Genomic DNA, 18,056 nt, shown 5'->3' on the forward strand with positions numbered 1-18,056 from the left:
CTATTTCTCACTAAAGTCGTATTTACAGGTACAAAGAGTGTAGACTTTCACGTCTTTTGGGGGAAGACACATTTCAATCCATAACAATATAAGTCCTTTCCTCTCTTAAATAGTGTCTCGTAAGTAGGAAAGTTCGACATAGCACATTGTAGTGCCACGAAAATGATAGTTTTAAAAGAACATGACAATGTATTTATAATACCACATTTAAATTTCATTTTCTAATATTATGTCTGGGGAGATTTTATTTTAAATTAACCAAGTTTCTAAAATATTAATAGAATTTTGGGTTGTAATGGTTTTCAAACCTTTTCTTCAAATAATAAGTGATGACACCAACTATGTAAAGTTATTCAAAACCCAGTGCTTAGATCTGGCTTTAAGTCTGAACTTCCATTAATAAAATTAGACCTTTGAAATGTGGACTCCTCTACAATATCTTGAAATGTCCATCAGAATACTGTTTAAATTGTTGCAAGAGCAATCTGACAGTGGAATATCTGTACATTTCATATTTATGTAAAAATTGTGGTTTACCAGTGTTAATACACATCTTGTGATTAGGAATTTCTGAGTGTTGGAGAGGTCAAAGCTACACTAGGATAACAAAAAAAAAAACTGTATAGTGATTTGTTCATCTGCTACCTTTTTCTTTCTTTGCTGTTTTTTTAAATTTCAAAATAATTTCAGAAGTACAGGAAAAATGAAAGAACAGTGCAAAATAACTCACCCCTGGAACCTTTTGAGAGTAAGTTACTGACTTGATGCTTTGTCACCCCCAAATACTTTAGTGTTCCTACAAATAAGGACATTCTTCTTCATAGCAAGAATACAAACATAAAACTCAGGAAATTAACACTGACAGATTACTATTGACTAATCTGTAGACCCTGTTCACATTTTGCCACTTGTCCCCAAAATGTCCCTTACACCAAAACAATCCAATCCAAGACTGCGTATTGGATTTAGTTATCATATCTCTTTACTGTTGTTCAATCTGGAATAGTTCCGTAAATCTTTTTGATTTCTAGGGTCATGGCACTTTAGAAGAATACATTTTGTGGAGTGTTTTTGAATTTGGGTTTACCTGATGGTTCCGCATGGTTAGATTCAAGTCATGCCATGCATGTTTGGCAGGAGGGTCACAGAGTGATGCTGTATTCTTATTGCATCCTTTCAGGTGTTGCGAAATTTTTATTTGTTTCTTTTTTTTTTTTTTGGACAGAGTCTTTCTCTGTCATCCAGGCTGGAGTGCAGTGACGCGATCTCGGCTCACTGCAACCTCTGCCACCCAGGTTCAAGCAATTCTCCTGTCTCAGCCTTCCGAGTAGCTGGAACTACAGGTGCACACCAGCATGCCTGGTTAATTTTTCTATTTTTAATAGAGACGGGATTTCACTATATTGGTGATGCTGGTCTCGAACTCCCAACCTCAGGTGATCCGCCTGCCTCGACCTCCCAAAGTGCTGGGATTACTGGCCTGAGCCACCGCACCTGGCCTGTTTTTTGACTGATTGCGTTACCTTTGATCACTTAAGGTGATATTTGTCAGTCTTCTGTAAAGTTGTGCTTCTCTTTATAATTAATAAGTATTTTATGGGGAAACTGTAAATATTCATCACCAAGTTTTCATTTACTAGATTTAATAGTGGTTCTCCCTCCCTCCCTCCCTGCCTCCTCCTCTCCATTCCTTCCTTCCTCCCAGATCTCACTCTGTCACCCAAGCTGGAGTACAGTGGCATAATCAAAGTTCACTGAAGCTTCAAACTCCCGGGCTTAAGAGATACTCCCACCTCAGCTTCTTGAGCAGCTGAGACTACAGGTGCATGCCACCACACCTGGCTAACTTTTAAATTTTTTGTAGAGACAGGATCTCACTCTGTTGTTCAGGCTGATCTCAAACTCCTACACTCAAGTAATCTGTCTGCCTAGGCCTCCTAAAGTGCTGGGATTACAGGCATGAACCACCATACCTGGCCTTTTGTTATTTTTTAACTGAATTAATTACTGTGATGGTTTTCAAATATTGATTTCCTAATTATATTGTTCTACATTATTTGGCATTCTACTATAAGGAAAAGCTTTCTCTTCTCTATATTTATTTATATCTGTATGGACTCCTGAATTCCTTTAAGTAATAGTTATAATTCACTCATTTTTTTTCTTGTCCAGATTGTCTAAAATTTGGCTAATGGGAATCCCTTCAAACTGGTCTTGTATCTTTTTCACATATTCCCATAGTTTTCCAAAGTACTTCCACTAATAGTTTTTTTGTTGTTTTTTGTTTTTGTTTTTGTTTCTTTTGAGAATCCCTGTTTTATTAATGGTAGAAAGTAGCATTTAGAAATCAAGATGTGGGTGCCAAGTATGCTTATTGCTGTAGGGGTATTATTGCCTCCAGGCACTCCATGGACAGAACTAGAGAATAGAATATATGTATATGTGTGTGTATTTTACTTAAAGCTGTGTTTATTTCTGCATTTATGTCTTTTGAAAACCATTGACTTTATACCAAAACCTCTAATTCCAATTTAGTATTATAGAGTTGATTCTAGTGTTTTCTCTGTTTAAGGTTAGTTCCTTTCCCCAACAGTGGTACACTTAACTCTCATTATCCTGAAAATACTTACTACAGTTTCTCTCTCCATATAACCATTCTCCTCGTTGCTGCTCCCTGCTCACTTTCCTAAGTGGATGCCTGCCTTGCTCAGCCCCATCTAATGACTTTTGGACTGAATTATGAAAAGTTCATTTTTTAAATGACAAATATTAAATTGGACAAATTTGCTTCTACTACACCACCCTTTGGTTAATTTGCTTCCTCTATTCTTATTTATTTTTAATTTGGAACCCTATTAGTTCCATGTTGATGGAAATTCTTTGAGTTTTTTTAAATTAAGCTTAATTAGGCATTTTATATTATCTTAATCTTACTCTTAGGAGCTGTTACATTTAAGGTGTTAAAGATAATTGGCTAACTAGAGATGCTCTGAACATTGATTATTTTTAATTTCAAGGCATATAATCAGTTTAAAATGAATTGCTTTCATTATATGAAAACATTCCATCATTTATGAAGAACAGTAAGGACTTTTTAATGTTTTTAAGTCAATTCTGGTCTCATTTGCCTCAGCTCTAAATTCTTTTCATAGAACATTATTTATGAGCAAATAATGCCAGAAAATAAGATGAATTCCAAAAAACTCCGGGAGTAACTATATGTGTGCAGATGATTTATGTGCAGATTTTTTCTTACTAGAATGGTCTAGGGATATTGATTAACTTTAGAATTTGTTAGCAAAATATAAATAGCAAATATAAAAAGAATATTTAACTCCTAAACTGTTAGAGAGGGGAAGAAAGAGGAATGAAGAAATTACATTTGATATTAAAAACCAGGAAAGAAGGGGAAGGGAGATCCACCACAAAGAACAGCTAAAGTAAATAAAAACTATAAAATGACATGATGGGAAAAGGCCAAATATATCAGTAATCACAAAAGAATTAGTAAATGGATTTAAAAAACCTCTACTCAGATTGGATTTTTAAAAAATGAAATGAAAATCCTATCTATTTCTTTTCATAGGTGACACACCTAAAGCCAAATGACGCAGAAAAGATGATTAATGAATCTATGGAGCTATGCAAGTCAAATAGGATAAAAACAAAAGAGCTGTTATACAGTAAATTCTGAGGCCAAAAAAGGGAGGGAGTTAGATAAAGGAAGATAATTTTGAAGTGATAAAGGAATAGTTTATCAAGCAGAAATGTCCATGTACATAAAAATGTTTAATATAAAATGCCTAATCAATAGACATAATTACCACGATGACAGAGATGTTAGGATTATCTGACAAGGATTTTAAAGCAGCTGTCATAAAAATGCTTCAATGAGTAATTACGGACATACTTTTATGGACATACTTGAAACAAATGAAAAAAATATGAAGTCTGAGTAAAGAAACAGGACTCAGTAAATACAAAATATAAAGAAAAACTAAATAGAAATTTTTGAACAGATAGCTACAATATCTGGATTAAAACTCACAGTGTAGTCTCACAACAGAATGGAGGAGACAGAGTGAACTGGAAAACAGAACAATAGAAATTACCCAATCTGAACAAGAGAGAGAAAAGAGAACAAATAATCAATGGACCCTTAGGGACCTTTAGGACTAAAGCAAAAAGATCTACAACAAAAGTTCTAACATTCATCTGAGTACTGGGAGGAGAGGAGAAAGAGGGTGGGGCTGAAAAGTACTTTCAGAACACTAACTGAAAACTCCCCAAATTTGGTAGAAGACATATACCCATATGGATTTAAGAAACTGAGCAAATTTCAAGCAGAAAATTTTCACCAAAAAAAAAAAAAAATCTCCAAGACACATTTTTAATAAAACTTACATAAACTGGAGACAAAGGAAAAATCTTGAAAACAGAGAGAAATGACATCTTACCTGTGGGAAAAACAATTCCAGGGATAGTGGATTTCTTAGCAGAAACCATGGAGGCCAGGAAGCCAAGGCATAGTATTTTTCAGGTAGAGAGAGAGCTCAAACTCCCCCAAATCTATATCTAGCAAAATATCCTTCAGGAATGAAGGGGAAATCAAGACATTGTTAGGTGAAGGAAAAGAAAGAAAATTTACCTCCAGCAGACCTACCCTAAAAGAATGACTACCATAGTTTATAATGGAACTGAAAAATTCCTGTCATTTGGTGATGTCTTGATTCTGGCCCTGTGTAGGCCTAGTCTAGTTTGAGTCTTAGTTTTTAATAAAAAAATATTTTAAATAGAAAAAGCTCACAGAAAGGATGTAAAGAAAGAAAATATTTTTGTGCAGCTATATGACATCTTTGTATTTTAAGCTACTATGGGTTATTACAAAAATTAATTAATTAATTAATTAATTTATTTATTTATTTATGGAGACAGAGTCTTGCTCTGTTGCCTAGGCTGGAGTGCAGTGGCGCAATCTTGGCTCACTGCAAGCTCCACCTTCTTGGTTCAAGCAGTTACCCTGCACACCAAGCCTGGCTAATTTTTTTCTTGTTTGTGTGTGGTTTTTTTCTTTTTTTTTCTTTGAGACGGAGTCTCACTCTGTCGCCCAGACTGGTACGATCTCGGCTCACTGCAACCTCCGTCTGCTGGGTTCAAGCCATTCTCCTGCCTCAGCCTCCTGAGTAACTGGGATTACAGGCATGTGCCACCACCCCCAGCTAATTTTTTTTTTTTTTTTTTTTTAGTGGAGACGAGGTTTCACCATTTTGGTCAGTCCTGACCTCATGATCTGGCCACCTTGGCCTCCCAAAGTGCTGGGATTACAGGTGTGAGCCACTGCGCCCGGCCAATTTTTTTTTATTTTTTATTTTGGAGATAGAGTCTTGCTCTGTCGCCCAGTCTTGAGTACAGTGGCATAATCTCAGCTCACTGCAACCTCCACCTCCCGGGTTAAGTGATTATCCTGCCTCAGCATCCCAAATAGTGGAATTACAAGTGTGTGCCACTACGCCCAACTAATTTTTGTATTTTTAGTAGAAACGAGGTTTCACCTAGTTTGTTGTTGGCCAGGTGGGTCTCGAACTCCTGACTTCAAGTAATCTACCCACCACAGCTTCCCTAAAGTGCTGGGATTACAGGTGTGAGCCACCACACCTGGCTAAAAGTCAAGTATTTTTTTTAATGAGAAGCTTATAAAGTAAGTAAGTTACAGTAAGCTAAGGTTAATTTATTATTCAAGAAAGAACAATTTATTTTTATAAATTGAGTGTAGCCTAAGTGTAAAGGCTTTCTCTAGTTGACACTAGGGTACAGTAATGTCTTAGGTCTTCATTCACATTCACTCACAACCCCCTCACTGGCTCACCCACAGCAATTTCTGGTCCTGCAAGTCCCATTCATGGTAAGTGCCCTATACAGGTATACCATTTTTAATCTTTTATACTGTATTTTTACTGTATCTTTTCTATGTTTATGTATGTTTAGATATTCAAATACCATTTTAGAAATACTTGTTAGAAATACAAGTACCATTGTGTTGCAATTGCCTACAGTATTCACACTAACATGCTGTATAGATTTGTAGCCTAGGAGCTATAGGCTATGCCGTATAGCCTGGGCATATAGTAGGCTATACCATCTAGTTTTTTGTAAGTATGTTCACACAATGATGAAACCACCAAATGACATATTTCTTAGCACACAGCCCCATTGTTAAACAAGGTATGACTGTATACTTGGTTGTAAATCCAACAAAATATATACAGGATTTGTATGCTGAGAACCACAAAATGCTGATGAGAGAAGTCAAGGAAGATACAGAGTAAGAGAGAGATATACTATATTCAGGGATTAGAAGGCGTAATATAGGAAAGATCAGTTCTCCCCAAATTGATACACAGGTTTAATGCAATTTCTGTCAAAATTCTCACATACTTTTTTTCTAGACATGAACAAGATTATTCTAAAATTAATATGGAAATACAAAGGAATTGAAATAGCCGAAAAAATTTTGAAGAAGAATAAGAGTCAGTTACCCCAATTTCAAGACGTATTATATAGCCACAAGAATGAAGCCTGAGAGTATTGGTGGAGTGATTAACACGGATCAACGGAACGGAGTATCGAACCCAGAAATTGACCCAGAGATATATAGCCAACTTATTTGTGACTAAGGTACAAAAGCAATTCAGTGGTGTAAGGATAGTCTTTTTGACAAATGACTGAAGAAAAAAACAAAACAGGAACTCAACCTAAATCTCATATTAAAAAAAGAAAACAAAACAACACAACATCTTCAGGATGCAGGATTTGGTGAACAGTTTTTAAACATGGCACCAAACGTAACAGTCTATAAAAAAATTGATAAATTGGCTCATCAAAATTAAAATAATTTTGCTATGTGCAAACCTCTGTTAAGAGGATGAAAAGACGTGGTCCACAGTGGGAGAAAATATTTGCAAAGAACATATCTGATAAGGGACTCTTGTCTACAATATATAAAGAACTTTCAAAATTCAACCCTAAGGAAACAATTCATTAGAAAATGAAATTTTTGGATTTTTTTAGAACTCCTGTAATTCCAGCACTTTGGGAGGCCGAGGCAGGCAGATCACAAGGTCGGGAGTTCAAGACCAGCCTGGCCAAGATGGTGAAACCTCGTCTCTACTAAAAATACAAAATATTAGCTGAGCATGGTGGCACGCACCTGTAATCCCAGCTACTTGGGAGGCTGAGGCAGAGAATTGCTTGAACCCTGGAGGCAGAGGTTGCAGTGAGCCGAGATTGCGCCACTGCACTCCAGCCTGGGCAACAGAGTGAGACTCCATCTCAGGGAAAAAAAAAAAGAAAACTTCAAAAGAAAGAAATAGACGTGTCACTGAAGAGACTGTATGGATGGCAAATAAGCATATAAAAGGGTGTTCAGTATTACTAGCCACTAGGGAAATGCAAATTAAGATCACCATAAGCTGTCACTGCACACCTACTGGAACAGCTAAAATAAAAAATAGTGACAAAGCCGGGCGCGGTGGCTCAAGCCTGTAATCCCAGCACTTTGGGAGGCCGAGACGGGCGGATCACGAGGTCAGGAGATCGAGACCATCCTGGCTAACACAGTGAAACCCCGTCTCTACTAAAAAATACAAAAAACTAGCCGGGCGAGGTGGCGGGCGCCTGTAGTCCCAGCTACTTGGGAGGCTGAGGCAGGAGAATGGCGTGAACCCAGGAGGCAGAGCTTGCAGTGAGCTGAGATCCGGCCACTGCACTCCAGCCCGGGCGGCAGAGCGAGACTCCGTCTCAAAAAAAAAAAATAGTGACAATGCCAAATGCTAGTAGATTTGGAGAAGCAGATCTCTCTTACATTGTCTGTGGTAATGTAAAGTGGTATAGGTATTCTGAAAAATACCTGACAATTTCTTAAAAAATGAAACAGTTCAGGCATGGTAGTTCCTGCCTGTAATCCCAATACTTAGGAAGTCTGAGGTGGGAGGATGACTTGAGCCCAGGAGACCCAGACCATCCTGGGCAACACAGGGAGACCCTGTCTCTACAAAAATAAAAATAAGCCGGGCATTGTGGTGTGCACCTATGATCCCAGCTACCTGGGAGGCTGAGGTGGGAGGATTGCTTGAGCTTGGGAGGTTGAGGCTGTAGTAAGCTGTGATTACACCGCTGAAGTCCAGCCTGGGTAACAAAAGTGAGACCCTGTCTCCAAATAACAACAATAACAAAATCCCTAAACCTAATACACATAGAGTTTGAATATTTGTCCCCGCCTAGCTCTCGTGTCAAATTGTAATCTCCAGTGTTGAAGGTGGGGCCTGGTGGGAAATGTTTGGATTATGGGGGTGGATCCCTCATAGCTTAGTGCGGTCTTCTTGATAGTGAGTTCTCACGGGATCTGGTCATTTTAAAGTGTGTGGCAACCCCCCTCCGCAATCTCTGTCTCTCTTGCTCCTGTTTTTGCTGTATGGCATGCCTGCTCCTGCCTTCACCTTCTACCGTGATTATAAGCCTCCTGAGGTCTCCTCAAAAGCAGATGCTGCTATGCTTCCTATACAGCCTGCAGAACCTGAGCCAATTAAACCTCTTTTCTTATACATTACCCAGCCTCAGGCATTTCTTTATAGCAATGCAAGAATGGCCTAATACATACATACACCCTATGCGCTAGCAGTCTCACTTCTGTGCATTTATCGCAGAGAAATAAAAAATTATGTTCACATAAAAATATGTATACAGATGTGCTTTACATATTATATGTAAGAGTCCTGTATCAGAAGTGTGCTTTGTAAATATTTTCCCTCAGTGTGGACGTGTCATCCTCTGTACATCCTATGTACGAATGTTTACAGCAGGTTTATTTTAATAGCCTAAAACTTAGAAACAGCCAAAAAGTCCCTCAATAAGTAAATGCCGAGCAAACAGTGGGGTATTGTTGAGCGTGGTGCCTCATGCCTGTAATCCTAGCTACTTGGGAGACAGAGTGGGATGATGGCTTGTTCAAGACCAGCCTGGGCAACATAGTGAGAACTTGTCTTTAAAAAAAAAAATTTTTTTTTTTTAATTAGCTAGGTGTGGTGACGTACTGGTAGTCCCAGCTACTTGGGAGGCTAAGGCGAGATGATAATTGAGCCCAGGAGTTCGAGGCTGCAGTGAACTATGATTACACCACAGCACTCCAGTCTGGGCAACAGAGAGATACCCCATCTCTTAAAAATAAATAAATAAATAAACCCTGAAATTAAAGACAAACTGCGGGACATCTGTACCATGGAATACTTAATATTCAGCAAGAAAAAGGAATAACTATTGATACACACAAAAGCTTGGTTGGATCTCAAAGGCATACATAATGCCGAGTAAAAAATGCCAATCTCAAATGGTCATGTTACTGTATGTTTCCACTTGTATAACGTTACCAAAATGACCAGCTATAAAGGTAGATAGCAGATTAGTGGTTGTCAGGGATTAGAAATAGCCTGAGGGATAGGAGTTGGTGTGACTGTCATGGGGTAGCAGGACAGAATTCTGTGTGATGAAATAGTTCTGTATCTTGATTACAACGATAGTTACAGGAACCTGCACATGTTACTATAAGACGTAACCAATGGAGAAATTAATGAATGGTATATGGGATCTATCTTTGAAGATTCCTTTGCATTTCTAATAATTTCAAAATAAAAAGTTAAAAGCAAAAGAGAGGGATATAATAATTGCTATAGGATTTCAGAGGAGGAAATAGTTCCTTAATAACTAGGAGAATGAGGGAAGACCTGAGGCCATAGCTTTTGAATAGTTTTTATAGGATAGGTAGACTTTTCATGAAACAATACAGGGAAAAGAAGGGTATTTTAGACAGATTGAGGTTAATAAATGTTTATGGAATGACTACCACTATATTATTATTAAGAAATGTTAATAACATTAGGCTGAAGAAAACTTTAATTAATTGAATGTATCTTTAGATTTTATATCTGATATAGAACTCTGGGATATTTGTTACCCTTGTGTTGTCACACAGATTCTGGAAACCTGAGTGTAACAGATAGAAAACATAAATTACCAGTATCAGAAATTAAATGGAACAGTTCAAAAAATGGATGGAAATAATAAAAACTGCCTGGGTTTTAAGCAAAACAAGGCTTATTTTTTCATGGATTTAAGAAATTGAATCAGAGAAGAAGTCACATTTTATTTGTTGAAATAGGAGAACTCTAATATTATTTTTATTTTTTGAGATGAAGTCTCACTCTGTCACCCAGGCTGGAGTGCAGTGGCACGGTCTAGGCTCACTGCGACTTCCGCCTCTTGGGTTCAAGCAATTCTTGTGCCTCAGCCTCCTGAGTAGCTGGAACTATGGGTGCACACCACCACAGCTGACTAAATTTTTGTATATTTAGTAGAGATAGGGTTTTACCATGTTGGCCCGGCTGGTCTTGAACTGCTGACCTCAGGTGATCCTCCTGCCTTCGCCTCTCCAAGTGCTGGGATTAGAGGCATGAGCCACCACGCCTGGCTAGAACTCTAATATTAGACAACAATGTCAAGACAACTTACTATGTTAAAACTCCATAGTGACCTATTCTTTTTCTCCCTGGAATGTTCATAGTTTGTAATAACACATTTTGGTGATTGCTTAATATTTCTATTATTCAATTACAAGCTTTCTGAAGCTTGTCCTTGCCGAGACCAGTGGAGACCCTAACCCAGCAGCACTAGAGGAATTAAAGACACACACACAGAAATAGAGTGTGGAGCGGGAATCAGGGGGCTGACAGCCTTCAGAGCTAAGAACCATGAACAGAGTTTTACCGACATATTCGTTGACAGCAAGCCAGTGATAAGCATTGTTTCTATAGATTATAGATTAACTAAAACAAAGGGATGGGAAACAAAGGGATGGGCTCTGGCTAGTTATCTGCAGCAGGAACATGTCCTTAAGGCACAGATCGGTCATACTATTGTTTTCGGTTCAGGAACACTTAAGCGGTTTTCCCCTCTGGGTGAGCCAAGTGTTCCTTGCCCTCATTCTGGTAAACCAGCAACCTTCAGCGTGGGTGTCATAGCCATCAAGAGCATGTCACAGTGCTGCAGAGATTTTGTTTATGGCCATTTTTGGGGCCTGTTTATGGCCAGATTTGGGGACCTGTTCCCAACACATTCTTGTCTTCCCAATTCCTATCCCTGTGCCTGAAAGCACTTAGTAAATACTTGTTGAATCTATTAACGGTCGAAATCAATGACTTGGCAAAACACTTCAGAATGAAAGAAAGACAGTCATGGAAGTAAAGCAACAGTATGGTAGGATAGGATCATGTAGGATAGGCTAGACAGATAAGTTTAGTGAAATGGTAAAACTTTAATAGAGCTACACAAAGATTTAAGCTTTTACAACCAAGAAATTCAGAATTGGATTTTGTAATAGGTTTAAAGAATGCCAGATTGTTAGAGTGAACAGTAGATGAGCTATGTATATAGGTGTAAAAATGTAATATAGCACAGGTTAAAAGAGACCAGAAACATGTCATCCTGCTTTCCACTAGTGTGGTAGCTTTCTCAGTGAACCACCACTTAAATGACTTGATGAGATTAACTGACAGCCCATTCCTGTTTGAAGCACTGTCTGATTTCCTGTAGCATGCCGAAGACTTACTTCATGGTATGTCTACCAGTTGAGTTGTAAAGTTACCAAGAACCATTTACTTGTTTGTACTCCCAATACTGTTCATGCTAGTTGTACTAATTTTAATCACATTTATTTATTTATTATTTATTATTATTATTTGGGATCCAAACTCAAAGCAAAGGCTTTGGCCCCAAAAATTGGTGAATGAATGCATATTTGTATGCATTGGGTTAAAATACAATGATTATGTATATGTGTTTATGATATTTAGGTTGACCATTTTGTTCAATCAGCCAACCAACTACTGATCGGAGTCTCATGGGATAAGAATTTTTACCCATTTTACTTTATTTGTCTTCCTCTCATGCCTCCGTAGTGTGCCTGAGTCCCCAACCCCCACCATACCTTGGCTCTCTGTTTAGTAGCTATGTGACCCTAAGGGTCATTAACTAGGCCTCAGTTTACTTTTTATGAAGATTGTCCTTCAGATTGCTTGTTATGAATAGCCACATTGATAAAGTACATTTCTTTCATGGTATCTACCCATCTAGATTTTTAGTAAATGATAGAAATTCCATTAAGTATTTTAAAAGATTTTTTTTGCGGGGGGAGGGGACACTGAGAGCCCTATAATGTAACCTTAGAGGGTATCATTTACATAGTCTGTGATGTAGTTGACAAGAATGGTGGCAGTGCCAATACCTGTCACTTGATTCTGAGTCTAAAATTTTCAAATCCTGGAATGTTCTTTCATATTTGGTGGACATTAGTAAAATGATTTTAGGCTGTACGTGTGTGATGGGTTTTTTGGACTTTTTTTGTAAATAATTATTGATAATATTTGAGGTACTAAGTATTTTTATTACTGAGTGTTGAAATATCATTGTTTTCTGTAAGTTAATAGGACGCTAAATTATTGGTAGATTGGAAAAGAGACAAAGGTTGGAAAGGATAATGGTGTACTGTTGAGATTGCCTGGGGTGAAACCTATGAAACTAAAAGATACAGACACCCCCCATGATACAGAAGGAGGTAACAGGGAATAATTTTTGAGTCAGACATTTCTACTTGTTCAACTAGGTATATGGTTAGTACAGAATAGAGGGTACAAATGGCTATTCATATAGAACATGACCAGGCTGAGTGTTAATGATTTAGTAAGGTAGATTGTAGGCCAGTCTCAGTTCACTCTCACATAAAAAGTGTGTTTTAAAACACTAGTTTGTGATTTAGTTGTCATTGCCCTCAATTTCATTTCTAATGATACCTACACTGGCCCATAAGATCATGAGTGTAAAAATATTTTAATACTAGTAGTGTTGGCTGGGCATGGTGGCTCACGCCTGTCATCCCAGCACTTTGGGAGGCCAAGGCGGGTGAATCATAAGGTGAGGAGTTTGAGACCAGTCTGGCTAACGTGGTGAAACCCTGTCTCTACTAAAAATATAAAAATTAGCCTGACTTGGTGGCAGGCACCTGTAATCCCAGCTACTTGGGAGGCTGAGGCAGGAGAATCGCTTGAAACCAGAAGGCTGAAGTTGCAGTAAACCAAGATTGCACCACTGCATTCTAGCACGGGCAAAAGAGCGAAACTCCATCTCAAAAAAAAACAAAAAACAAAAAAACAAAACTACCAGTTTCTGGGTCCTGGAAGAGCATTTGTCCCCTCTTCTAGGGAAAAAAAAAAAAAAAGGCTACATTTTAGGCATAGTTGTGAAATACATGAATTTGAATTTGCCCTTTCAGCTCCTTTTTATACTTCTATATGTTACTACTATTTCCTATTATTACTACCTTCTATGAACCCTTTATCCCCATTACCCCACCCCCAATCCAGGTCCTCTAAATATCAGTTATTTTATTATTTATTGACCTCTTCTCTAGTAGAAACAACCATTGCCTCACTAATCAACTCCTGAACTAGGTGTTAAATGAAAGCAGTGGGATTGGATGAATTCATGCTCAAGTGTGAATGACTGACAATCCCACAAACCTCTTAAAAATAGTTTTCCTTTGTACAAAGGGTGTTCTTTCTAGGTTAAGTTTTAATCTAATTGATTCTTTGCTATTATTTCTGACAGATGACCAAGTGAAACAGACATTTCAACTTTGTGGGAAAAGCTGTTATTTTCTTCTTTTGGACATAAATGTGCCATGGTTGGGGAGTACAGGCAAGAGATGGTGGCCATCCCTCTCCCAATCCATCTGTGGAGGATTGGACAAACTCCTGGTGTTTAAACTTCCCCTCTAAAATGAGTAAGATACTTAGATCAAGAGTGGCAGAAAGAGACTTTTCTCGCCTTTCCTTCCCACTTTAGCAAAGTGAGCTTTTTTGTCTGGGTGAGCTTTGCAGTAGAGGGGAAGGGGGTCCCACTCTAGATAGTATCCTGTGTGGGCTGGTAAACTATAGCCTCCCTGCTACAGGTCTTGTGGGCCTCTCTTAGCCTGAGGGGGAGGCTGTTTCACTAAGAAGGTGCCGCTCCTGTTGGGTACAGACACACTCCTTTGTCAGCAATGATTGTCTGGCTCCAAGTCATCCTTAGCTAATATATGAAAGACTACACTGGCACTAGAAAGGTAGTTTAAAGATGTTATTACATAAAGTAGAAAAGAGCAGATGGTAAGTTGCAGAAATGTCCCGTAATAAATGCAAACAGTAAATTTAAAATTTTGTAAAGGCAGAAGAGGAGGGAAATAAACATTTATTGATCTCCTGTAATCTAGTCACATTCACCACTGCTTTTCATCTTTTCTCACCAAGGAGAATTTGTATAATCCAACATATTCTACCTTAAAAACTCATTTGAAATTTGTGTTCTCTTCTATAATGTATTCTTATTTTAATACAAAGTGCTGCGAAATATTAAATAAGATTGATGCTTTCAAAAGATGTACCATGTTTATCCAATGATTTGATGTCTGCCCTGGCACAACTGCATCACATTCCTCCAGTCCACGCTCTTGTCTGAGAAGCATGAAAAATTTATCTCACAATAACCTCATGAAAGGGATGTCATCATTTTATAGATGAGAAAATTAAGGCTGGAAGAGGGAAGGAACTTAAACAGGTATTACAGGTACTAAATGGCCGTGTTAAGTTTCTCCCCCAAAGTCTCTCCTCTTAAGCATTTTGTGATTCTGTAAAACAGTAAAACTGGTAATGCAGAGTGCTGATCCAGAAGTTTAAGGTTTTTGGTCCTCTACTGACTTGCAAGGGAATCTTTTTAAAGGCTCCTTATTAAAATCTGTCTTTCATTTCCTCATATGCATGTTGAGTTTAATTTCAACCTTAATGTTGGGAAAAGGTGCATACATATTTTTAAAATCAGACATTTGATATTCTTGAAGACTAGTTCTAAATAAAAGCAGTTATTAATGGGATGACACCTTTGAGAACTCTCTTCAAATCTAGTGCACTCCTCTGTGTATCTATACACACCTGACTTGTAAACACACTGTCTTTGCCACCATTTACTGGTTTCTTCACTACACTGAAAACAAACCATTCAGTCTGCTGCTTTACCACCTCCCAGCAATTCCCTACATGTGTAACTCATCCATAATGCATAGGAATAGCCAAGAGCATAGATTCTGATGTCAGAAAATTCTAGTTTTAAATCCTGACTCCAAATTACTGGTGTGACATTGGATATAGTGTTTTAGTTCTCTGTGCCTCAGTTTTCTTACTTTAATAATATTTAAGGAAAGAAAGGGGTAATAATGCTTATTACTCCACGGAGGTTTTGTAAATCTTCTCCTAAATTGTCTGTGATGATTAGACTGTTGTCATTGTAATACCTGAAAAACTTTGGGTTGATGACTTACCTTGTAAATGTACAGGGTACAAATGTACAAACATATAGTTTAGTAAGGATTATATATGTGTGTGTATGTTCATTAAGTGAAATTTATTTCAGAATACCAAGTAATTCCACAATTAACATGGTCCACCCTTTGACAATGGAGATTCTAAGTAACAAACTGTCTTCTTTCTACTTGAGATTTATTTCATGGGGGAAGGATACTGCATAGTATGTAGCATTCAGCTAATCTATTCTGCTAATTTGGTAGTATAGAAAGATTTGTAGATAATGAATTTCTATACTCTTTAAGATACACACCTTGCACTGCTTCTGGGTTTACTGTTGCCGTGTCTTAAAGTGGGACTTTCTCTTGACGGAAGTGTGTTAAGAATTGGAAAATTCCCTATCAGTAGACTAGCACCATCTTGACAGCCTTGTGTTCTGCTTCTACCTTGCTAATTGTTTCCTTGGGATTATTTGGATTGTGTAGAAAGCATTTTGCAAATCCTCTTATTACTGAAGTCATTGTTGCCAGCAGGAATAAGATTAAAGGTGCTTAAGTCTGTAGAGTTGTTTCTAATTTGTACATGTCATTTCAGTGGCATTTTAACAGAACTCTGTCTCCTGTATCTCTCTTCTCCCCCGGTACTATCTCCAGTTAGGTCCAAGAAGCCAGGCCATTGGAAGAAGCCTCATTTTATCCTCCTAATTATTATGCTGGCACTCAGGAGATAATTTTTCCCTTCATGCACTGCCAATTAATATGCAAATAACCTGATAAATATTTATGCAATGATTTAAATTATGCAGGGAGTGCTTTCAGTATATTCTGTAAATGAATTGTTCATGGACTTCAAAGTGCTGGCTGCTGTGCTAACGAGGAGAGATTTGCATAAGGCCCTAATCACGCGCATACTGATTAAGCTTCATTATGGAAACTGCCAGCTGCAATCTTTGTTTCTATTTTATTACAAAAAGAGGAACTTTTTCATGCTTCAGTTGCCTTGACAATGTCAGTCCTAGCTGGTAGGAGAGACTAAAACTCCTCTGAGCAACTGAAGTTTCCTTATTCAGTTGAAGATTGCTATGGTGTAACAGAAGTTGTATTTTGCTTTTCCCCTTAATCCACTTTCCACCCTACCCAACCCCCCTTTTTTCTTAAGAACATAGTGTAGATTTGTTAGAAATAGTAGTACCTTCTTCCCCACCCCAAACTGCTACCTGTTTCTTCCTTGTTTGGACTCTCTGCTCCTCTAGAAGATTTCACAGCAATGCTGGACTGCAGTGACTATATTCTAGGTGGGTACCAGCACAGTTCTTTTCTTAGAAGCTTTAATATGGAAATAGCGTGTGTCGGGTTGACTATGCATAAATGCTTAATCGCATATGCAGCCTATGTGGGGGGAGGGGGAGAGTTGGACTGAGCAGGGAAGGAGGAAAGCATTTGCAAAGCACAAGCTTACTTGAATTTGCAGTAGGTCCCTCCTTGTGACTAGCTCTTCTGGTTCAGAGGGTATTATTAGTAAATACAGTGAATTTAGAGTTCAGCTTGAATGAATATTTTTGCTTTTTGGAAATTCCTATTGAGAACATTTCATGTAGTTATAAAAACATCTTAAATCTGAAACAAGGCATAACTGTACATAGATATTAATATTAACATATTAATAAAAATGTTTTCCATACCTAATGAGAACATCTTATACAAAAACCAAAATGCTCAGTGAAAAATAAGATTGAGTCACAGTGCAGAATAGTTTTCATAAATGTTAATAAAGAGGGTAATTTATACCCTCTTTAAATTAGTTCTTTTGATCGATTTCCAGATTTTAGAAACTGTTAACTGTTCTCAGATTTTTGCTAGGATTCATTCTCTTTTTAATTTTTTTAAAATAAACTATATACTCTAGATAACTGCAATTTTAAATGTTGGAAAACCTTTTTGGAGTTTTCTCTATAGAACAGCAAGGCTTTTGGAGTGGAAGATGTCCAGCTTCAATTTACTAAAACCATCTTTGGTGATGGAGATTTCAAATAAATCAAGGCACTTTGATTTTTAGATATATGGTGGCTAATGGTGGTCGTATTTTGTGTGGAGTTCTGTCTGTTTATATGTGGAATTATTGAGACTTTTTTTAGTTACTCTAGTCACCTGGAAAGTTAAAATGATACGAACTCCAGGACGTGGATATCTTATATTTAAAACTTTTGCAAATGACTTTTTTCCTCTATTGTCATTTTCTGCACTTGAAAATTGAAGCTGCTTCTGTCACCTTCATAGCTGCCAAAGATAAAGTAAAATGATACTTCTGAAAATGTTTGAATTCTTGTGCAGAAGGCATGGCCTAAACCCAGGGTAGCAGTATCTGCCCAGCACAGTAAAAGCCACTATGTAAGGTCTGAGTGACAGAAACAACAAATTTATATCAGGAATTCAGTCTCGTATTTACTCTTTGACATTTACTTAGTTGGGAATTCAAAAAAGGAAAGAAAAATACCTTTTTGAAATATTTTTAACATTTCATTTTAGAATTAGAAATTACATCTCTTACTTTCAGTTAATAGTAAATATTATTTAAACAGTCTTTCCATTGTTGTGCAATTCTATTTTTGTGTGTATGTGA

The 18,056-nt window shown here is 37.6% G+C and overlaps 1 protein-coding gene across 4 annotated transcripts in view; it reads left to right on the top strand.

The window, feature by feature from the left end:
• Positions 1–18,056, top strand: part of POU2F1 (POU class 2 homeobox 1) — a 199,705-nt gene that overhangs the window by 87,904 nt on the left and 93,745 nt on the right. Inside the window, exon 1 of one of the 4 annotated variants that reach the window (XM_023207074.1) lies at positions 16,477–16,731. The exons of the other annotated variants lie outside the window; for them this stretch is intronic. Coding sequence (XP_023062842.1) covers positions 16,704–16,731 — 28 coding nt within the window. The 5' untranslated portion in view covers positions 16,477–16,703. Of the gene's footprint in view, positions 1–16,476; positions 16,732–18,056 lie in introns of those variants that run through there. 4 annotated transcript variants of the gene reach the window in all.

Source organism: Piliocolobus tephrosceles, chromosome 1 (assembly GCF_002776525.5).
Source record: "Piliocolobus tephrosceles isolate RC106 chromosome 1, ASM277652v3, whole genome shotgun sequence".
NCBI lineage: Eukaryota > Metazoa > Chordata > Mammalia > Primates > Cercopithecidae > Piliocolobus > Piliocolobus tephrosceles.